Source organism: Spinacia oleracea, chromosome 4 (genome assembly GCF_020520425.1).
Source record: "Spinacia oleracea cultivar Varoflay chromosome 4, BTI_SOV_V1, whole genome shotgun sequence".
NCBI classification, from domain to species: domain Eukaryota; kingdom Viridiplantae; phylum Streptophyta; class Magnoliopsida; order Caryophyllales; family Amaranthaceae; genus Spinacia; species Spinacia oleracea.
In genome coordinates, this window is record NC_079490.1 from 10,136,243 (window position 1) to 10,160,005 (window position 23,763).

Consider the following 23,763-nt stretch of genomic DNA (forward strand, 5'->3'; position numbering starts at 1 on the left):
ATTTGCATACAGGAATTAAGGACCATTTTCGATGGTCTGCATAATTACATTTCATGCATCACAAAATTAGGTCATGTACTTGTTTGTCCTTAGGGTATATAGTTTTACGTCAACTGTAAAGGTTCTTTGTCCTTTCGAAGTTCCAACTGTGTTTCCATGTAACGAGAAGTTATTTTCTCACTCCAAAAGTTGATTAAGGCTCCATTTGGTAGGGCGTAAAACGTTTTCAAGGAATACGATTTTCCTATTTTCAATCATTTTACGTTGTTTGGTTGGGTAACAGATAAAAAATAATTTTCCAAAGGTGGAAAACCCTTTTCCATTTAAAAGGGAGGGAAATCACTTTTCCTTCTTTACTCGTTCCCTCCCTCTCCTTTCTTCCCCTCAATCTTCACCATCTTCTCCCATTTTTTAAGATATCAAACAAAGGAAAATTATTTTGGAATTATTCAGTGTAAAATAATTTTCATGGAAAACAACTTACAATGGAAAACACAGTTCCAAAATTAGTTTTCCGTTGTTTGGTTCCATGTAAGAAAAATGATGAAACAGGAGGAAAATGAGAGGGAAAGTAAGCAGGTAGTAAAAGGAGTGTACAAGAGAGATAAGGAAAAGGAAGGAAAACAGTTTTCACTTCGTTTTAAAGGGAAAATGATTTTCCATCATTAGGAGAACAATTTTACTCCTAGGGAAAATAATTTTACACTCCTTTGCAAAACAAACGATGTAAAATTGAAAATATAGGAAATTTATTTTCCAAAAAAATACTTTACGCCCTACCAAACAAAGCTTAAGTGCTACCTCTGCGAGAGTAGAGTGAAAATCATACTCTATAGTTTCCTAGTTTAGACATCCCTATAAATAAGTGAAGAAGTACTACGTATATGTTGAGTGAAGTGGTGCAAGAAAAGCTATTTAAGCTAACATAACTTTTTTTTATTGATTGTTAAGTGACTAATCGTTAACCATATAACCAAAAAAGTGGCACGGGTCGGTTTTATTTCGGTCAATTTGTTATTGTAAAACGATACTTTAAACAAAACCATAGGTCCAAAAATAATGTTTTTGACAAGAAAATGTGTACACATAGAACGTATCATGGGGAATGCAGTTATACTAAAAAAAACAATAACTATTAACTACAAAGTCAGAATTAAAGTGACGATAGTATTTGCACTACTAGTGTGGTGCAACCGTCGTATAAAAATTCTTGCATGAATCACGGATTACAACAAACATTGTCGTTGTATAGAACCAATTAATAAAGAACTTTAACCAAAAATGGATAGGGATAAAAAAATACTTGCGTACAAAATGGCTAGAAGGTTTGTTGTGTACATTTCAATCAATTGTAGATCCCTTATTATTTTGAATGGTTGGACACAAATTAAAAGAAGCTAGTGTGACATATATACTATTCCAAAACATTGGTTGATAGATAGAAAGACACATTTAAATTTATGAATATTACTATTAAACCATCACTTAAATTCAATACGATGTAGCTCAAGTTATTTTTTTTAGGGATACAATGTAGCTTAAGTAGGAGATTGTAGAGTTAACAAACCTCAGAGACAACATTAGAAAACGCCTCAATATTCTGCTTCTGCACTTGATTTAGACAAAGTATGTTGACGCTTCAATGACCAAGAAATTGAACAAAAGACGAGATGAAACATACAATTGTTACGATACATAAGTGAAAATTGAAATCGCGATGAATCCTTAATTATAATGTAATGGTCAGGGTAGGGATTGCAAATGAATTGAATGGACAAATATATATTAGTGACTATATATGTATACTCACCTTGAAATATAGATACTTAATTATCAACATAAAATACTAGAGAATTAAAATTAAATGCTTATGGATTGACAAAAGAATAGAGTGGATACTCAATTCTGAACAATTACAAGTTACAACACTAGATACACATAAAAAAACTAGGGTTCCTCCATTTCTTGGGAACATTAACAAACTTTGTTACAACACCAATAAGACATAATCAAATAAAACACAACTGTACCACCCATGAACTACATGACTCCTCCTCCATGGACATCGAAACTCGTTTTTTTGTTAACTACTTGCTGAGAATAACTTATCTCATATGATATTCTGTTAACCAGGATAATTACGTTATCCTCAACACTACTGATCTGTTCTATGTTGATCGATCAATTGATTTCAAGGAATTGAATTACCGCGTGCTCTAATAGCTAGTTTTGAAAGGACGATACACTTTAAGATCAAGAGCAACACCAGCAATTGATCCAGCAGCAGCAGCAATTGAGATCACAAGACAAGCTAAGCTCAACATTTGAAGACAAACCCACTTTGTACTCCACTTTGGCAACTTCTTCTGAGCAATGTACATCTCTATTGGGAAATATACGGTTAAAGGCCAAAACCCGAGTGCTCCAAGTAGTCCAACAATGTCATTAAAGAAAGGAAGAAGCATTGAAATGACTGTGGTACAAACCACAAAAACACTTCTCCAAACTAACCTAAATAGGTTTAGATTGTAAGGGTTTAAACCCGGGATTTTGATCTTGATATCTCCATTGATGAACTCACTATCAGGCCATTTTTGGAATGCCCATTTTTCGATGAAGGCAAAGAGGGGTTGGCAATAGACTTGGTAGGCTCCAACTAAGTGGATTACAATGGCTACATTGGCTATGTCTAATAGCCAGAATGGGTTGTAGAAGCCGAAACCTGTAAGGAGATTTCCTGGTGCAAGATCACCAAAGGCTGCATAACCCATACAACCACATAGCATGTAGAATAATGTTGTTACTGCTATGCTTATGAATGAGGCTCTCTTCATTGTTTTGGACTCTGCTGGTGGGGATCTGACAGTATCCTGATCAAAACAGAATAAAATTAGCGCGTTAATTATAACTTATATAACTTGGGGGATTTGACAATTGACAGTATCCTGATCAAAACAGAACAAAATTAGCGCGCAAATTATAACATAACTTAGACCGGCCCGGCCCAAGTAAATAAGAGGCCATGTGCCAAATTTGTCAATATTACAAAAATGGGCCCCTATAATTTTTTAATATTTTGTCTATTTCACTTAAAGAGTTGCAGACTTCTTGTTGTCGCTAGGCTGCTATAAGGCCCATAACTTTGTTGTACTACTATTCATAGAAAATAATGTTTTCACTCAATTTGGGGCCTTTTGAACTTGGGGGATCCTGTTCTGTGTCCCACTTTGGACATGTACAGGGCCGACTTTTCACTTAGGCCAACTTAGGTGATCTAACAGTATCCTGAACAAAACAAAATAAGCGCGCAAATTATAACATATATAACTTAGGCCAACTTAAGGGGATATGACAGTATCCTGAACAGAACAGAATAAGCGCGCAAATTATAACATAACTTCCCTAGCTATACCTTCCACTTTGTTGAACAACTAACTAAGGGGTTGAATTAGTACCTGAATCTCAATAAGAATGATGGAGAAAGAGTAAGCAAACGCGATATCACCAAGTGCTTGAAAGCTCCTCCATATCTTCTGTGTTTCAGTTACTGATCCTACACTTATTCCAGTGAAACTACCCTTGAAAGTTCTATTAGCTGTCACAAAAATAAACATATAAACATATTAATTTTGTACAAAAAAGTTAACCATAATGTTTAAAATGTAGTTTTTTAGTAGAATATGGACCTGTAACTTGAACAATTCCTAGAGCAAGACCAATGGCAGAGTAAGTAAAAGACATAACAGCTGCTACAATTGAAAGCCACCATATTTGATCAAAGTCAGGAATCTGTGAAAATATGATTTCTGCAATTCCAAAGGCTATCATGTATGGGTTGCTGGACATGTGACATGGGTTCTTCCCTCCACTGTCATGGAAGCAGTTTGATCGTTTTATCGCCCTATTGGTAAAAAAAAAATCATTAGTATTTACCTCAAAGTCATGATACAAATCGGATATTTTGATATTTACCGTCTTTTTAACTTTCAGGTTTTTGTATTTACCATTTTATATAGAATGTAATTTTATATTTACTACCTTAATTTTATGAAACTTTTATATTTACCACCTCTTGATGAATTTCATCCAAATATATTTCCGTCAATGTAGGTTCTAATTACCTAACTTTTTTAGTTCGAAACCTGACGACGAGGAGGAAAATTAGAATAAATTGGTTAAGCGGGCTCACATGCATTGGCGGATCTACGAAAAATGTTTAGTAGGTGCAAAATAAAAAATACAGATTTTAGTGAGGTTAAGTACCCCCTCCGTCCCGGAATACTTGACCTGTTTTCCTTATCGGGCCGTCCCTTAATACTTGACGTGTTTCTAAAAATGGAAATATTCTAACAATATTATATTATTTCTCACTCCACCCCTATTAACCCACCTACCCCCTACTCCATACAAAAAATAATTAAAAATTCAACCCCTACTCTCCCCCAACCCCACCCCTTTACACATTTCCCACTAACTACAATAAAATAATACCCCACTATCAACTACTACCTATTAAATTAAATAAGTCAATTCAAGTTCCTTAAACTCTGTGCCGGTCAAACCGGGTCGAGTATTCCGGGACGGAGGAAGTAGTTACTTTTATAACTAATTAAATTTGAAGAAAATCCTAATAATTATAAAGATAATTATCAAAATTTCCGAATTTAAGTGGGGTCGATTGATCCTATATTGCTTAATTGCATCCGCCACTGTCCGCATGGACGGAAAATTAGATGAAATCCGTTAAAAATTGGTGAAATTCAAATTTTTCATAACATTAAGGTGGTAAATATGAAATTACATTTCATAAGGCAGTAAATACAAAAACATAAAATTTAAAAGATAGTAAATATGAAATTACTTTTGATAAGGTAGTAAATACAAAAACAAAGGCGGTAAATATGAATATGAAATTGTTCGGAACTCACATCATACTGATAGATGCTGCAATGGTGTAACCTATGGCAACGCCAAAGAGGTTCAAGTACTGAATTATTCCACATAACTTGACATGATAACCACCTAGAAATTAAGATTAATCAACCAAAGATAAATATCAGAAAATGAACAAACCCAAATGTGAATATTGTTAATTATTGGTAATTGAAGTGAAACTTAATTAATTACCGAGGTTAGATCGAACAGCATCCATATAAGTATAATTCCTCTTGCCGGAAATCGGATCACCGGAACGGTAACAGTCGGCAAGAAGAGTGGAAGTGTAGTAAATGACGAAAGAGAACAAGAACATAACTGCTGGACCAGCAATCCAACCAAGTTGAGCTATTGCCCATGCTAAGGAAAGAACTCCTGAGCCTATTACTGCTGTTATTATATGTGCACTCGCAGTCCAAACAGTCCCTATATAACACCATTGTTATATTCAAAGATATATAGTCAATATTTTTGTGAGTAATATGGTTGCCTAAATTGCAATGTTAAAAAATAAATGATCCTTCTTCAGATACTTATTTACAAGTGATGTACCAAAAATATTGTATACTTAATTAATACTTATTCTTATATCGGTAAAAGTTACGTTTATCAAGAAGCTAATCGAGCATCAGATTGGATAACAACAAATGTTGGTCATCTAATTAGCAACACTATGGTATTGACTCTTGTAATAGTCCCCATTTACTTTCCATTTTAGACAGTGAATAATTAGCTAGGAGTACGTATCCCTCGTGCAGAGGGATCCTAATGTACTATTCTTCTTATTTTTTCAAAAAAAAATATAGATAAAAGTTATCTATTTTTTCATGATAGTTTTTTCATTTTAATTAAATTATTTTTTCAAAAATCACTAATAATGTATAAATTAATCACTTAACCCTTTAAAATGTTTATATATTAATTTTTTATACATATAAAAAGTTCACTAAAACATACTTGGGTGAAAGGTTACAAAAATTAGGTGAAAGTTTTTTTTTTGGAAAAAAAAAACTGGGTAAAAGTTAGTCTAGTGTACAATAAATTTATAGTAAAGGACCTTGTGCGTGCAATACCTTTCCAAGGAAGAATGCCACTTCTTCCACTATGGAAATCACCGTTGAGAAATGTTTTTTTCTTTGGAAGAAGTACATCTTTGGAATAATCATATCCCGTGTTCAAAAGATTTAGTTATGTTCAAATATTCAGTTTTTTTTTTTTTTTGTTTTTTTTTTTTTTGTGATACGGTACTTGAAGTGAAATGAAGAGCCTATACAGTGCAACGTAGAGTAAATTAGTACCTGTTCGTTTGAGACGGCCATCATCGTCGAAATACATGGAGGGTTGTTTTCCTAGAACGTCGATCGAGACGTCGAAGACATGGTGGTTGTTTATTTTGGCAGCACCATCACCCATCTTCAATAAGGCAAAGCAAATTAAGAATATGGTGAAGAAGAATAAAAACACAAAGTCTAAGCTAATTAAACCCTTTTTTTTTTGAAGGTAGCTAATTAAACCTTAATTAATTAAGTTTAAGGAAGTAATTAAGGTTAAACACATGTATGAACAAAAAGAGTAAGTGATAAAGGAAGGTATATATAATACTATAAGGTTGTTAAGATTTGCGCAAGTACATGAAAATATGAAATAGCTAGGAATCTCACTCATATTGCTAATTCTCTGACCCACACTTCACTAAAACAAAGGTGCGTGTCAAATGTTAAATTACTAAAATAATTCCCTTGTTTTTATCTCGTCACTAATAATTACTTACGATTTTAAAGGATGTTTTCGTCTTTTAAATTATATGTGATTGATTCCCGCAATAACAATTGGGAGGGACCGGAACCTATCCACCCAGAACTCGCCTCGAATCCGGATTAACCTTACAGGTAAACCGGGTGCTAACACAAAAAATAAATAAATTATATGTGATTGATAAACTTCTTTTTATTTCCTTAACGATAGAGATCATGAAAGAGTAATGTGACCCGATATTGACTTTGAATTTTCTTTCTAACTAATTTCTACTTAATATACTAAGAATGTAATTATTATGAGATTTACTTTAACAACAACCATAACATAGAAAGTCTTGTACCACAATTATTTCATGGGGACACACTTTATTTGTGAAATATATAAATCATGCATGTGTCATATATATTCATCGTATATGGGTTACTTCATGTCAATTTTTGGAATTGATTGTAAGTCATGTCTAGGTAGAGAAACAATAACTTAGAAAATACTCCCTCCGTCCCTTAATACTCGCACCGCTTTTTTTTTCGGGTCGTCCCTTAATACTTGCACCGCTTCTATAAATAGAAATTTATACCAATTTTATATTATTTCTCACAATTACTTACTAACCCACCTACACCCCTATTCCCTACAAAAAATCATTTAAAAATTGACACCCCCACTCACCACTCTCCACCTCCTACACATTTTCCACTAACTATATTAAAAAAAATACCCCACTATCAACTAACACCCATTAAATTAATAAGTTCAAATGTCTTAAACTCCGCACCGGTCAAACCGGTGCGAATATTAAGGGACGGAGGGAGTAATAATTTAGAAAATAGTAATATTTAAAAAATCATAAATTTGCCAAATTTACCGAATTGTTTTTCCTCGACAAAATTGTTTTGTCACAAAAAAAAAAAAAAATAATAAAAACCCGCCAAAAGTATCAAAAATACTTTGTAATAAAATGTCTTAAGTTTTCTTTTATTAATACACAAAAAAATAATAATAGAACTTTTACTATATAACATAAACTATACTCTTAAAAAAATAAACATTAGTATGTTATAAACGAAATTAAGAAATTGTTTTAAATAATTAAAGCGCATACCGTCATTATATGGATTTTCACTCCCCCTCAAAAAATGAGGATTTCTTGATATATATACAATAGAGAGTTAATAGATGTAGTAGTGAGGATGGGTTTAGAGGGGCAATTGCTGCATTCTCTTGGGTAGGATTTATATTGTTTATATAGGGTCCAAAAGGAGCATAAAATGTACCCAAAAAAACAAGGAGAATTTAATAATTAAAACAACAATAATAAAAATATAATACATGTTGGTGTTACTATATGATCCCTTTTGTCTAGTAATCTCACGTGGATTGCTTCTCCTCCATCCTTATTGTAAGAGCATAAATTCTACTTTCTGGATTTTCTATTTGATTTATTTGAATTTGAGTATCTTTACATTTTTATTGATTTATTGTTCATATAAATTTAATTAAATATGCCTTTGTTAGTGAATTATGCCCACTAAGTTGTTAATTAAATGTCTACATGTCTCATTATTGTCTTTCTAATTGTACATTTGTACCTAGCTAGTGTTTGGCCAAATATTATACATTTATACTCCTTGATGTAATCCTTGAATATCATTGTTTTTTGTAATCCTTGATTTTCTATATTCCAATATATTAATTAATTATGGCTTGATTTCCTTAGCCGTGTATGACTATATATATTTCTCGATGTAGAGATATTTGATTGTATTTGATCTTATTTCCCCTTAAAAAAAAGACCGTATTTGATCCTTACTCCTATCACCAAAAACAAAAACAAAATCAATTATTCTCGTTTTTATTGTTTTTTTAGTTGATGTCACGAACAGTTTATAAATTTCTAGATAGTACTCTGCATGTTCTTTGTAAAAAGACTAAGAGGTCGATCAACTAGATACTGGCTGACGTGACTTATAAAGTTTTTGTTTTGACATTTCTCGGACTTAAATTTGAAACTTAGACACGTACAAGTGCACAACAAATAATGTTTATTGGGTTATGGCCTTATACAGAGGAAAAATAAGCCAAAAATAATAGTTATGTCTTGGAAACTAATAACAAAAAGAATGGTCGAAATGGAAAGGAATTTTGCAAAGTGTAGAAAAGGGAAGAGACATGAAACAATAACATAGCCATTGAATTGAGCAAAAAGGAATTAAAAAGGAGACTATATTAATTTGTTATTTGTATAGGATCCGATTCCAAATAACTTTGGTGCCAAAGACTTTGGAAATGATAGGTTATGACAACAATTAAAAAGCCCTTATCGATCATTCTTTAATTTATTAGTGCCTTTAATTTGGTATCTTTGAACTTTGAATGGATCTTTCTAATCATCATGACCCACTAATCCACTTACCATAATTTTGGTTAAGTGGCAAGTTAAGCTATTAAGGGGAAATTGACATCATTAGCCTGAACTATGGACGGTTTTCTTTAAAATGTCTCATATTTTAATTAACTCAGAAAGGTCCCAATCTTTAGGGTTCTATAATCTCAAAACGGTCCCTACTCAGAATTAATAGTGATCAACCGATTAATATACCAACATGAAAGAGGGTGGAAAGGCTGGTTTTTGGTGGCTATATATTAACCGGTTGAGCAATTTAAGTATGCATGAGGACTGTTTGGTTATGGTTCCCGAATTAATACAAAGTTGGGACTTTTTCCGCCCATAGTAATGATATATGCAACCCCTAGGGTCACAAATAAACATCTAATGCATTTTCTAAATTGGAAATAATTTAGAATCAGCGGCGGATCTAGAAAAGTTTTTAGTGGGTGCAAAATAAAAATTACAGATTTTAGTGGGTTCAAATAATTAATTTTATAACAAAATTTGAAGAAAATCTTATAAATATAAAGAAAATTTTCTAAATTTTCATAATTCAAGTGGGGTTAATTGACCCCATTCTTTCTACATTGGCTCCGCCCCTGTTCTAGCATACTAGAAGTATGTGTCAATAAATGTAATTAATGTTTAGGATATATAGACTAATGTTTCTACTTTTACATTTTTATATGTAACTGCATATATCATTTTCCAAAGATTAACTAAACAAAACAAAATAATGTTTGATTAGAAGTATGTAGGGATTGATTGAAAGGTTATTATGACAAGACACATGTTAGAATAATAGATATCATAATTTGGGAAGATAAACTTGAACGTTCTACCATTGAAAGTGGAGGAGTGATTTGAGGAGGTGGTGTGTGGCCTTCGTTTCTAGGCAATGTTGGTGGTGTATCTATCTCCATTTTGGTTGGTAAAGAGTAACATCTACTTTTATTTATTTAAAAAAGCCCTATTCATGTCAAATAGCTTAGTCGGTATTCGAAACAAATCCATCTCTATGAAAAAATAATGTTATAAGCGGATGTTAAATGGCTTAGTCGGGATTATAGTATAATCTTGTTATGTATTTAGAACTTGAATTGAAATCATCTATGAAAAATTAATGTTTTTGATTATAAGCAGATGTCAAATAGCTTAGTCGGAATTATAGTATAATCTTGTTATGTATTTAGAACTTGAATCTAAATCATCTCTATGAAAAATAATGTTTGAACTATCACTAAAGAAAATATCATTTTTTAAGTACTTGTTATTGAAGCTTAATGTGCACATAAAATATTTTGTTAATATTTTTGAAAGTTCTAATTAATTGGAGTGTTACGCGTTCATCAATATTTATATAAAAAAAATGGACTATTATTATGAAAAATAAGTCGTGTAACAATGATGACATGACATGCAGACATGCTTATGTGTCATGATTTAAATTGGAAATTAAAATATTTAACTTATATAACCTATTATACATGTTACAAAAAAGTAGGAAAATCTTAATATTCTAATTTGTTTCCTTCTTTATATCGACTACATATTTACATATTTTAATAGTAAAAATATTGTATGGATAGTAAAAATATTCTGATGACGCATAATCTACGTGGCGCCTATATATACCAATTACACTCCGACACATAAGATTGCGACCTTTATCATCATCCTATTATTATTGCAATGGTTGGTATTAAGCATAGAGTAATTGATATGCGTTGATTCTGTTATAGGTGATCGACGTGTAATACTACGTATAAAACAAAATGTGACAGAAAACCTGGTGGGAAAAAAACAAGTATTTAGGAATATAGGATTATACTCCCTCTGTCCCATAATTATCTTCCTATTTGACCAAAAATACGGATTTTAAGAAAAGTGGAATATAGTACATGAAAAAGTAGAATAAAGTACAAATGATGATTGAGTTGTATGAAAAAGTGGAATAAAGTAAATGTGAAAGAGAATATAGTACATGGGAAAAGTGGAATATAGTACATGGGTGGGGTTTTCAATTCAATTTTAATTAATATAGTACATAAAAAAGCGGGGACCTTAGTAGCCAAAATTAGAAACAGAAAGATAATTTTGGGACGCTCGTTTAGAAAAACAGGAAGATAATTTTGGGACGGAGGGAGTAGGAGTAACTAATAGGAGAATTATCATTCAATCACTTAATATAATCGATTAGACTAACTATAATAGTGAAGTATGACTTTATAAATGAAAAAGTTCAACTTCGTAACCTTTCAAGTTTCAAATCAAATCTCACTTCAACTCCCTTTGTTTCAAGATATGTCACATTTTTTAAGATTGAACTTTGATCATGAATTTCTCATAAATTTGGAAGTAATTTCAATACAATTCAAAAACTTCAATCATATACTTTAAGAGAAATTTACTCTTAAGTTTACTTCAAAAAAACATAATAACATAATATCATGTTACGTATATATTAGAAAGAGAGTAAAAAATACTAGTATAACTTAAAAAAACTTCTCGCTTTGGCACATAAGAAAGCAATATAATGTATATAAGAGCATAATATATCAATTTCTACTCTCACAAAAATACTCTAGATTTACCGGTGTGTTTAATGTTTGCTAATGGCTATACACTTAAGGTACAATTATACTCGGGTTTAAGTAAAAACCCTATGAAAAAGGTATGTAAATAGGAAAGGTATTTTTCTTCCAAAAATAAGATTGGTTTGTACTTAATTTGTAGTGCAATATATTGATTTATAAGATATAAAAGATTCTCTTATGATTACAATATCCAAAATCATTCTTTTTTCTCATTCGAGTTCTAAAATTTCTATGATTAACTTTTATTTATGATAGATGCTATCAAGACTCAAGAGTGCGCACATTTATAAAACATGCTTTAGAAATTTTAAAGTCAATGATAACCACTTTTACTCACCCTTCCTAAAATAAGTAGTGGTGCAAATTTAGGGGAAGGTCAACTTTAAGTTAGGTCATTTTAACAAGATATCTCAATGTAATTATACTTGAATAGTTTCACTATAGGGTGTTCTAAAATTGGATCCATTTCTCTAATACATAAATGTTTAATTTTTACCAATTTTGGCCAAAAGATAAAAAATATGTTTAACTACTAAATAAAGCAATTTCTTATTAAGCCGCTCCTCTCCCTTCCTCATCTCCTTCTTTCTCTAGGGTTTAGGGTTGGGCGTGTTCGGCGGTAGCGTTTGATGTAGCGGGTAGCTTTTTGACCTAGTCAAGACACTACTTGTAAACGGCAACTTTTGTGTAAGAGCGTCTTATAGGAAAGACCACTTTGGTTGCTTAACTAATTGGTTACATTGCTTAACTAATTAGTTCTTTTACTTAACTAATTAGTTCCTTTATTTAACTAATTAGTTCTTTTACTTAACTAATTAGTTCATTTACTTAACTAATTGATTTCAGAGCTTAACTAATTAGTTCAAGTAAGTGGTCTTTTGTGTAAGATCGCCTTATAGGAAAGTTTGTAACTTGTAAAATATGTAAGTGTTTGGTAAAGTAGCGATTTATGTAGCGGTTAGCGGTTGATATAGCGGTAGGGTAGCTTTTGTCAAACGTTAAAATTAGTAGCGTTTAAGTTAGCGGGTAGCGTTTGACAAATTTATAATAAAGTTTTAATAATATTCTTGCTTTTATTTTTATTTTATAATATCAACCGCTACTTTTACCGAACACTCATATTAGTTACCCGCTACTTTGACAGCTAACCGTTACCCGCTACTATTCACCGCTACTCGCTACTTTAACCGCTATCCGCTACTCAACCGCTAACCGCTACCGTTAATTTTGCCGAATAGGGCCTTAGGCTGAAAATTAGCTATATAAGACTCTTTCTCTTCAATTTTTTTTTTGTTTTTATTTGTTGTGAATTTCAATAAAACTACCTATTTTCAGTGTAGTGAATGTCCCTTTGGTGGGTTTGACTCTAGATAAATTTTGTGTATTTAGTTTAGTACAAGAATTCTTTAGTAAAACTTTGTACAGGATTGAAAAAGAGGTCAATTATTCGACCACAATCAGATGAAACTCATATTCATTGAATAGAAATTAATCCGAATGACTCATCACCTCGACATGATCCTAACCAAACTCAATAAGAACAACCCATTAGCCACCTCTAGTCTATTGAGTAAAATTTATATTGCAAAACTACTTCAAAAATAAGGTACGACAATGATGGTATATAGTATTTATATTGTAAAGCTAACCAATACATATCGAATCAAATATTTCGATAAATTATCTATGGCAATTGCAAAACAAAATTGTCCTACAAGTAGTAAATTAAGAACAAATACTTGATTAACCGAAAATATGTCAAAACACCAAGACTAAATCGGTATCCATACAAATGATGGTGTGGCTCAAAGAGGCATGGATGGGCTCGACTCTTTCACTATTTAAGCGTGTCAAACCGAGAAAGATGTAGCTCGCTTACACGATAATTAGAATGGCGCTTCATAGCCTCGCTACTTTTTGTACAACAAGCCGAGTTTACATCACAAGTGAGTTCTTGGATGGTGCTTCAACTTGAGCTTACAGGATCTGTATTGTCCAGTCATCGGATATACGGACATTAGGCTTGCGAATCGTCAGAACAGATACGACCCGAGACCGTTGAACCCGAAGTGGGCCCATCTCGATATCAACCTCGTTGTTCGAAGGCTCAACGAGGGCACTTTTTGGTCGAGATGGGTGCCCTAAAAGGATTATCCTTTCAACTACACATTCCGTTGAATATAATCTTCTATCGTTGTCTGAGGGTGCCATGTTTATAGAAGTAAGCTTGCCATCAGAGTAAATGAACCTGCGGTGAATATAGGCACCGCGTTGAAATTCAAAAGTCTTGCCATCGTCAACATAAAGTTCCCCTTCGGCTGATTGAGAACTATTTAGAGCTATCACCTGAAAACACGCACCAGAAATAAATATCATGGGAGAATAATTGGGAGAAATAAATATCTAATACTGGGAGACTGATCAAAGAAATTAAGCCCAAATCATCCGATTATGAGTTACTCCCTCCGTTCCAATTTCTATTATTGGCGTTTCCTAATAAGTGTTCACTTTCCATTTTTTGACACACACTTTTCCCACTTTTCCATAATTCATGATTGCTTTTTCTTACACATTTTACACTTTTTCATCCCCACATCCACTTTTATTTGTACTTTATGTCTTTATCAATAAACAATTATCTACTTTATACTTTCCCAAAAGAACACTCATTCTTTTTTTTTCTTACACACTTATTATTTTTCTTAAACACCGCGCATTCTTCAAAATAGGACACTTATTTAGGAACGGAGGGAGTACAAATTTATAACGGACTTCCTCTCAAACAAAAACAAAAAAAACACAACTTATGGTCTCAGTTTGCTTCTAACCATCCTAGGTCTTAGGAGAAAGAAGTGATGCAGCACAATTAGGTTGCTTCTTGCTCGAATAACTCAGAATAAAAGGATCACAATTAGCGGAACAGGAGGTCAATTTCCACAGACAACCATTAATTTGCCCCTCCTTTTAACTTGAATATTTGTTACTAACACAATAGTTTCCAAAATTGCCAAAAATAATCTAGTAAACTCAACCAAAAACAAGTATGTTGTTGTTTTATCATAGAAGATAAAAGAACCTACTGTACTCTGCATCATCATGCAAATGAGGTGACGCGACTCAAACAATACAAATATGACGAGTATTACATCAAGAAGGTTCATCCACAGCTGTGAATAATTCAAGATTTTTTGGTAAAACACCCATGTCAAAATCAAGCACTAAAAACATATCAGAGTTTATGGTTCAAAGGCAATCAGAGGAAAACGAAAGTGACAGCACAATAAAATTCTTGCATGCTGTTATGCTGAAATGATAAAGGATACAGAATGAAAATTCCCTAGCGCTCTTATTTGACCTTTTGAACTTTTTATAATTTCGATTTGACTGTTTACAAGAAATTTTCCTATTCCCACTAACAGCTACATCAATACCATCAAAAAACTAACAGCCACCTTAAGCTTCATATTCTGTCGCAAATTAATTTCAGTGCGCAAGATAAGACCTTTCCTTGTCAACTGTGTTGCAAAATATTCCACCTTGTTTGTCCTAATAGAAATACTTCCTCTGTTTTTTATGGTTGTACCATATTTAGTATTGACTTTTTAACCATTATCTACGAGTAAAAAGTTCATATTTTTTTAAGATTGGGAGGAATCTGAAAAGGCCCACATGCCTTTTTTTTCCTTATGTACAAATAAGGACAGTGAAAGATGAAAGTGAACAGTGCATAAAGTGAACATGGCACAACTTAATAAGTACAGAGTAAGTAACACAATCTGTGAAATGCTTAAAAAAAATGGTAGAAGAATAGTGGGTGGAGCATTGGAGTTCTACATTAACCGCACAGAGTATAAGCATAGAAAACAGTTCTCTGGAACATCCGAAATAGAAAGTAGGATAACTAAAGTGAAACAACGGGTGTATAGAATTCAAGACAGAACCTTCTCTGACAGTTAAATAACAATTTCATTATGAAATTAAAGTTAGGCACGCGAAGCATACCAATGTATACGGATCATTCACCATCTGTGTGGAACTTCGGCGGTAGCGGTCCTTCCTGGGTATGATGGTACCTGCTCTTTGAAAAGCTGGAACACCTTCATCAGACACTTCCAATTTATGGATCATACCTCCTTTGTATGTGGTTCCTGTTTTCATATCATACCAGTTTTGTTCTCCAGGAAGATATACTGATGTTTGCTTAGTTTTCTGGATAGGGACATAAGATGCAGTTGTCATAGTTGATCATGGAGACTTGTTAAAGGAAAAATAGGTACTCTACCATGATATTAACAATAACACAAAAAAGATAAAAGGAAAAGAAAAAGACTGAAGATAGAAAATCACTTCAGTGGAGTAACAAAAACAAACCTCGGAGTACACTCCTTGGACCAAAATACTGTTTCCAACCATAAAGGCTTCGTCATTGCTGAAAGCAGCTTCGTCAGAGGGGAATTCCATCCACAGAGGACGCATCACTGGAACACCAGTTGTGTTTGCCTCTCTAAATAATGTGTAGAAATATGGGAGCAACATATAACGAGTGCGAATTGCATCCCTCATGAGTTCTGTGTTACGCTCTCTACAATAAAAAGAGAATTTTCAAGAGCTTGCTCAAAAAGACAGTGAAGTAGCAAGAATAAGTAGATTAACAGATAAATTTTGAAGAATGGTCAGTCAAAATTCAATTCTCAAAGTACTAAATCAACAACTGACTAAGAGCAACGTATAAAAAAGCTCAGGGTGCATCAAGGCGATTCAAAATTCCCTGTGCCTTGAGAAGTGAGGCGCACAAATGAACAGTAAAGTATGCCTCAGTGTATGCCTCTTTGAAATCGCATCACCTAGACCATAAAAAGCTCATGACACCTAATGCCTTGCACCTCAGCGTCCGAGGCATGTTTTTTAAACATTGACAAAGAGCAAGATATTGTTTATCCCATGCCAAGTTCCTTAACAGATTAACAGGGTTTGTCCACCAAATTAAAGGCAGAAGCCTAAATTCTTAAGCCTTTCATGAAAATGCACAAAACAACCTAAGCCAGCTACAATCCTGTGCTCCTCTCATATTTGAGAAAAGAAATACAGAATACTAAGTGTTTTTTTTGAAGAGAGATCCAGCCAAATCTTAATAGAGTTCTTCCTCCATTCCTGATGGTTTGGAATATGAATCTTGAACCCTTGATAAAGATCACATTTTCATTCTCCGCCTAAACTGCTCCCTCTTCCAGAGTCTTGTAGAATAAGGTGAATACAAACATGCAACAACTATTTTTAACTTCACAATAAGTACCTATTATCAGATTAACAAGCCTTCCAGATTTGATATAGAATAATACAAAGTCAAAGAATATGTCAATATATATACTCCCTCGCTGTTCCTTAATGTTCTACTCATTTTCCATTTTTGGGTGTTACATAATGCTCTACTCACTTCTACTTTAATTTACATTAGACAAGCACCTTATATTATCTTACCCCCTTCCCCCCAAAATATTAACACCTTATATTATCTTACCCTCTTCCCCCCCAAAATATTAACACCTTTCCTTTTACTCTCTTACTTTATCCACCTTTTTGTTACACCACTCACCTTTTTACTTCATTACTCATACTTTATCTACCCTTATCATACACCCACTCGCCTTTTTCAAACTTTCCTAGCAGGTAGTATATATATACACATGCTGACACTATTTTGGCTAGTTGGAAATTGGATCTACATCGCATTTACAGCACCAACACCAACAGAGCAATAATAGCATTACCACTACCACCACTATATGCTGAAACTATCCCTTTCAAGTAACAGTCAGAGCCACCTCTCTCACAATTCCACTTTCAAGATCGCCTAGGCTATAGTGCATCAGAACTGGAGAATTTAATGAAGTTTGGCAGAGGAAAATCATAGAACAGAATATGAGAATCTGATCAACTCATAACCGGAGGGTTTGATTGAAAAAAAAAATGCCTTAGAAGTAAGCACAATGGAGTTTATGTTGACTGAACATAACATCATGAAGGAAAATTAGGTGAAAGGATTTAACAACAGAAATTCAACCATCCTAATTAAATTTGAGATTAATAATAGCTTCATAGAACAAATAGGCATGTAATTTTCAATATCATTTTTTCTTATAATGTACAACATATGAACTAAAAAAAAACTTTTAGAATGAGAACAAAGATGAAGAAGACAGCATCAAAGAGTCACAACAAAAGCAACCAACAATCACCACCACCAGCAACAATAATGTGATATATGAACTTTTAAAAAAAGACTTTTCTGCAATAATAAAAAAAAAAATAGGTCAAGAAAATAGAGCCTGAATCAATTTCAGTAACATATGTTAATCAACAAAAACAAAGTGATCAATAGAGGATGTATCCCTAAGTTAACAAAGCATTCCTGATGGATTGGTGCAATCATATATGTAGGAAACTAACAACAATGGGCTTAATATATGAAACACGGAATCTAGGATATTACTTTAGACTCTGGGACAGAGTTAGAGATATATATATAGAGAGAGAGAGAGAGAAATGAAGAAAAAATTTACCCAAAAAGCCATGGTTCCCTTCTTTTTGTATCGTGATGGGCATGCCCACGGAAGAAAGGATAGTAAGCACCCAATTGATACCAGCGCACCAGCAATTCAGGTTCAGGGTTCCCAAAAAACCCACCAATATCAGCACCTACATGAAAAGATTGTAACTGAGAAATTGTAAAGTGCTAAGATGTGTTTTCTAAGAGGAAGGAGCTTAATTACCAGAGAAGGTTATTCCTGTCAATCCCATGGCTAAAACCATGGGAACTGAAACCCTAAGTTGTTCCCATTCAGCTGTATTATCTCCAGTCCAAACAGCTCCGTATCTCTGACTGCCAGCAAAGAATGCTCTTGACAAAACAAAGGGTCTATCCTTCCCCTCACCTCGCTTCACCAGTCCACCATCTGTGCCCATGTGAAAATAATATCCATATGCATTATGAAGCTCCCTGTGTTCAACACCTCCAACATGCAGTGCATCTCTAGGCATTGTAACCTGGTTTCCACAAGATATCAATTAAAACCAGAACCAAACTATTAGGGAAGAAAATTCATGGGATCATAATAAACCAGCATGCTGCCTCAAAGGTATAGGACCAGAGGTGGAAAAATCAAATCTATGGCAGTACTGGCACACTACATTATCACACATTCTACAGAACCAGATTATTTTTTCTTAGGAAGCAATCATACCACGATTTCTTATTCCTATAAGAAATGAAGAAGATTTGCTAGCACAAATATTGAAGACTAATATCAAACAAGTTTATAAAGGTCAAAATCTAGTTCTTGATTACAAATCAAATGACAAGATCCACAAAAATCAACAAGTTGCAGGCAACGATTTAAAGTCCAGAAAATACGAATAGAAGAAGGTTTCAGGAAGAGGGTGTGGTGAGGAACTTCATCAAAACATCAGTCCTTTACCTGTAATAAAGATGGACCAAAACCAGCATGGCCAACCCAAGGGCCAAGGGTTCCGGTTTTAGTACAAACACTAGCCAAGACTAATTAAAGGGAATGGGCATAAGAAATAGTGATTGGAATATATCTCACACCACACAATTTTTCTAAGAATAAAAGAGATAATAGACGTAAGAATCAATTACTGGAATTCACTAAATAATTTAACTCCTTTGCTTTATGATCAAATTATCTTGGAAATAAATGGCTAGTTTACCAAAAATTTGCCTTCATTAATAACCTACCTCTACTTTTTACTTAAATAAAAAACCTACTTGCCCATTTTCAGTAATGACAATATAGTCATTTGTCATATGCTATAGCATTAGACTAAGAATTGTTGACCATAATTATTCTTAATTATCTATCAGACATGGAAATATAAACTTAAAACTTTCTATTCTAAATCTCATTCTCACATTAACAAAAACTCCCTCAGCATCATGAACTTATCTCTATAATGTCCCAGAGGAAAATTTCATAAACACATCTACAGCTAACACATTAAAGAAGCAGAAATGTATACTATATGTGAAGAAATCAGTATAAAAATTGAAGAGGAGGCCATTGACAAAAAGATACCTCAGGTCCATTAAATACAGATGGCTCGTTCATGTCATTCCAAATATATAATGAGGGTGTTGATCCAACATAATTCTTGTTGGAGAATTTTTCAGCCCACCACTCCCTAACCTCTGGACTCAACATATCCAGGTACGAGGAGGAACCAGGCCAACACCATCCATCATAATCCTTTCCAGTTGCATCCTTAACGTAATGCCCTTTGTCTGAGGCTTCTTTATGAATATAGTAGGAATCTTCCCGCTTTATGTGTGGGTCAACAATAGTAACCATATGCCTCCCCTTGCCAGCCAACTTGTTTTGCATCTCCTCGGGATGGGGGAAAAGCATCCTATCCCACGTGAAATACTTCTTTCCATCGGTATGTTCAATATCAAGCCATAAAACATCATACGGGATATCATGCTCATCAAATTTCGAGTCAACATGATAAACATCCTCCTCATCCCTATAGTTCCACCTACATTGGTGATAAGCTGTGGCAAAATGCTGTGGCATTGCAGGCATCCCCGTAACAGACACATACTGTCTAACTACATCCTTAGGCCCAGGACCCACGAAGAAAAACGCATCAATAATACCAGCTTCACTCATCCACAAAGTATCAATTCTCTTCTGATCAGAGGGCAGCGAAAGCCTCGATTCCCCGGCATCCCAACCATCCCCAAGAACATCAATCTGCATTTCAGCAGCATTCAACCAAAAGAACCCGGAAGTTCCCCAGGCCTTACCATGGGAAAGCATGAACGGTATCGACCCATACAACCCGAAAGGCGACTCATGAAGATACTCAAACACGTCCAAATTGAAAAGCCTATAAGGTTCAGAAAATTCAATACCAGGGCCTCTAGTAGGCTTAAGTGCAAGACTAGTAGCATGTTCAGGGATACCATAAACAAAATCAGCATCATAAAATGAAACATCAAAACTAATAGATTGAGGACCATAAGGTCTTGTATCAGTATGACTCCTAAAATTCTCTTCCCAACTATCACCATCTTTTTTAACCCTCAATTGTTCAAAATCAAACAAGCCATGCGAATTAACTGAAATAACACGGTTACCTCCATTGCTCTCTCTCACAAAGATCTCGAAAGGGTCCTTTCGGAGCACGCCTTCATACCCATCAGCCAAGTAAACAACAATGGAGGAATCCCCATCAATCTTCACCTCAGAAAACCGCTGTAACCACAACTTTTTGTCCAAAAAATCACTCTCAATCACACTGGGAACCTCAAAACGCTTCTTGGGAGGATTTAGGGTTTGATCTTCATCAATCTTAACCCTCAAAATCCCATCTTGATAAGCTGAAACCCTCAAAATCAAGGGTTTTTGGACAAGATCTTCAACCCCGTCTTCCTGATTCGATGAATTCGTAGAAGCTTGATCAGTTTGAGGTGGGGTTTTGGGGATCAACTTCGCAACAAGATCGCCGTCGGAGATTTCAACATCGGTGGCGATTAACGAACAGGAATTGGGTTTTCGAGAGCGAGCTCGATTGCAAAATGGGGTTTGATTACAATTGCGAAACTCGTCTTTCTTCCACGAGGAAACCGAGGTGAGGAGGAGAGATAAAGAGAAGAGGAAGAAGAGTGTGGTGAGGTGGGGTTTGAAGGAATTCATTTTTCTTCTTCTAAGAGCTAAATTGAATTCAAGGGGTTGATCATAGATTCATAGTTAACGGGTTTAAGAAAATGGAGGCAAAGAGAAGAGAAGAGAGAAAGAGAATTGGTGAGGGGGTCAGTCTAGTCTAACTGGTTTTTAGTGCTGGGGAAGACGAAGAAGAAATCTTCAGGCTTGAACCATGTTACAGTTTCGACTTTCGAGGCAATCCTACTATTTTTTTCCTCTATTTTTTTATACTAATTTTAGCCCGTGTCATATACGGATTTTATTAAATTGAAAACTCCTATTACAACTCCAATATCTTATATACTATTAGATTAAATTAGTGTTTGATTTTGAATTGAATTTGATTTTGGATGTAATTGTATATATATTAGTAATTAGTTAATTAAAATATCTACCTGGAAACTAGTGGAGTATGTATTTATGTGGCACTCGACTTTTTGAATTCAAACATAATCTAGATTTCTTATTTTTCATTGGCTGAATCCATTAGATTTCTACGCTATGCTCTATTATTTGGATTAGTGTTTGACTTTGGCCATAATTTTATTTTAAATTAGTGTTTGATTTTGGATTAAATTTTATTTTAGATTTATTTTTAATTATTAGAGTATTTTTTGGATAGAGTTATACATATTAATAATTAAATAAATAAAATATCTACGTGACACCTAATTATTTATCTACGTGGCACTCGAATTTTTAATTCAAAAATAAATTAGAAATCTTAATTTTCATTGGCCGAAATCATTAGATTTCCTACGTGACGCTCTAATAATTCAGCAAATATGTCTCCTTTGTATATGTATATTAGATTGTTTTATTTTCCTAAAAAAAACGAAACCCTTTTGATAAGGCATACCTAACTCGATAAGGGGGAGGGAATTATCAAAAGACGAAAATCATAACAAGATAATAGGACAAGAGCTTCGTTCTCACCGCAAAGAAATTCGCCGCTTCCCGATAGCAATGAATAAACGAAAATAAACCCAAATTTGATAAATTCCGACTAGCATCCTCAACGAGACATTAATCTCCTATGGGACCTGCTAAATCTTGTTCATCGAATTGATCACCACCAAGTTATCCCCTTCTTTCTTCAAAAAAAATAAAATAATTTATCCCATTATTAATTTTTGCAACCCATTGCCACCGCACTTTTGATTCCTTCTGAATGTTGTAGCTGAAGCAAATAGGATGGAGTCCTCCGGATGAAGAGTTTTTGCTCCCACCACAAACAACGGTCTCACATTAATAAACCCTAAACGTGTGGTGGAAATTTCTCTTTTGGCACCATCGAAATTTAATTTGGAGAAATCGAAAGGAGATCGGTCCTTTTCTTTTTATTTTATTTTATTTTTTAGAAATCATGAGATTGGATAAAAAAATAATAATTCATTTTCAAGGGTTTTTATTCAAATTTCCTTAAGATTTTCTTCACCGGCCGAATACTATACTTGAAGACATTCTTTCATTATGTATTTGCTTTGATTTTATTGTTCGGAGTCATGTTAAAAGGGATGGGAATAGTGTCGACCATCACCTAACTCGTTTAATGCCTTACGGGATCGAACAAAATATGAGAAATCATAGTCCCAATGAGATCTTTCCGTATGTACTATCGTACTGATGGAGAAATTATCAATATAAGGCATTTCGACATTTCCCTCAAAAAATAAACATCCTAAAAATAAAAAATTTAAAACTACCGTATCAAATCTTTATACGTCGGAGTAATTCAATACAAATACAAGTACTACGTATATCGATTTTGCAAGAAACAACCTTTTAAATAATTTTTTATGGCATTACATCCAAGCTCCCAGATAACTTATCTTATAGCTCAAAGTTACATCAATCTAATTTGTGAAATATCAAATTTTTGCATTTGGTTTGCACAAGTATTACAAATAATGTGAGTAATTAGTTAAGCTTGTACTCCGTATGAGCTGAAAGGTTTGGCACCAACAGTTTCTTTATCATGATGATCCAGACACCAAAATAAGATGCTTCAAACAACAAGCACATAGCCTGATTTCAAGAGCCAAAAAGATGTTGGAAACAAAAAAGGGGATTGAGATTTATTCTTCAATTGAAGAATTTGCTATATTAACATAAATTTTTGGAGAAGTTTTTTTTTTTTTTTTTTTTTTTGGTGTTAGCACCCGGTTCACCCTTAGTAGCAAATCCGGATTTGGGGCGAGTTCTGGAAGGATAGGTTCCAATCCCTCCCAATTGTTGTTACGAGGGATCGAACACGGGTTCTCCCTACCAAGTTAAGCCCCAATCACCACCGAACCAACAAGCAATTGGTTGGAGAAGTTGGTGAAAATATGGAAGTAGAAGTAATTAGGGTCAATGC

The 23,763-nt window shown here is 33.8% G+C and overlaps 2 protein-coding genes across 2 annotated transcripts; both read right to left on the minus strand.

Annotated features, from left to right (window-relative positions):
• Positions 1-1,854: 1,854 nt before the first annotated feature.
• LOC110775710 (amino acid permease 3) lies at positions 1,855-7,955 on the minus strand. Its single transcript, XM_021980319.2, has 7 exons — positions 7,796-7,955; positions 6,234-6,348; positions 5,128-5,361; positions 4,929-5,022; positions 3,687-3,901; positions 3,456-3,595; positions 1,855-2,870 (listed from the first exon to the last, which is right to left on the minus strand). Exons 1-7 carry the CDS (start codon positions 7,799-7,801, stop codon positions 2,217-2,219), a joined length of 1,458 nt encoding a protein of 485 aa, XP_021836011.2. The 5' UTR covers positions 7,802-7,955; the 3' UTR covers positions 1,855-2,216.
• Positions 7,956-13,286: 5,331 nt separating this feature from the next.
• LOC110775720 (probable glucan 1,3-alpha-glucosidase) lies at positions 13,287-21,599 on the minus strand. Its single transcript, XM_021980328.2, has 6 exons — positions 19,773-21,599; positions 18,450-18,723; positions 18,240-18,375; positions 16,051-16,261; positions 15,682-15,888; positions 13,287-14,025 (listed from the first exon to the last, which is right to left on the minus strand). The coding sequence occupies exons 1-6, from the start codon at positions 21,393-21,395 to the stop codon at positions 13,657-13,659; spliced, it is 2,820 nt and encodes a 939-aa protein (XP_021836020.2). The 5' UTR covers positions 21,396-21,599; the 3' UTR covers positions 13,287-13,656.
• Between the last annotated feature and the right edge of the window lie 2,164 nt (positions 21,600-23,763).

Bases quoted from the DNA above. Each gene is read 5' to 3' on its own strand.
- LOC110775720 (XM_021980328.2), bottom strand. From the start codon at position 21,395: ATGAATTCCTTCAAACCCCACCTCACCACACTCTTCTTCCTCTTCTCT. The intron at 18,724-19,772 runs GTATCTTTTTGT...TGTGGAAACCAG, and splicing joins CTGTATTTAATGGACCTGAG to GTTACAATGCCTAGAGATGC. The intron at 15,889-16,050 runs GTTTGTTTTTGT...GTCCCTATCCAG, and splicing joins TCCAAGGAGTGTACTCCGAG to AAAACTAAGCAAACATCAGT.
- LOC110775710 (XM_021980319.2), bottom strand. The intron at 5,362-6,233 runs GTACTAATTTAC...GGTGTTATATAG, and splicing joins TGGCCGTCTCAAACGAACAG to GGACTGTTTGGACTGCGAGT. The intron at 5,023-5,127 runs GTAATTAATTAA...CTTAATTTCTAG, and splicing joins TGCTGTTCGATCTAACCTCG to GTGGTTATCATGTCAAGTTA.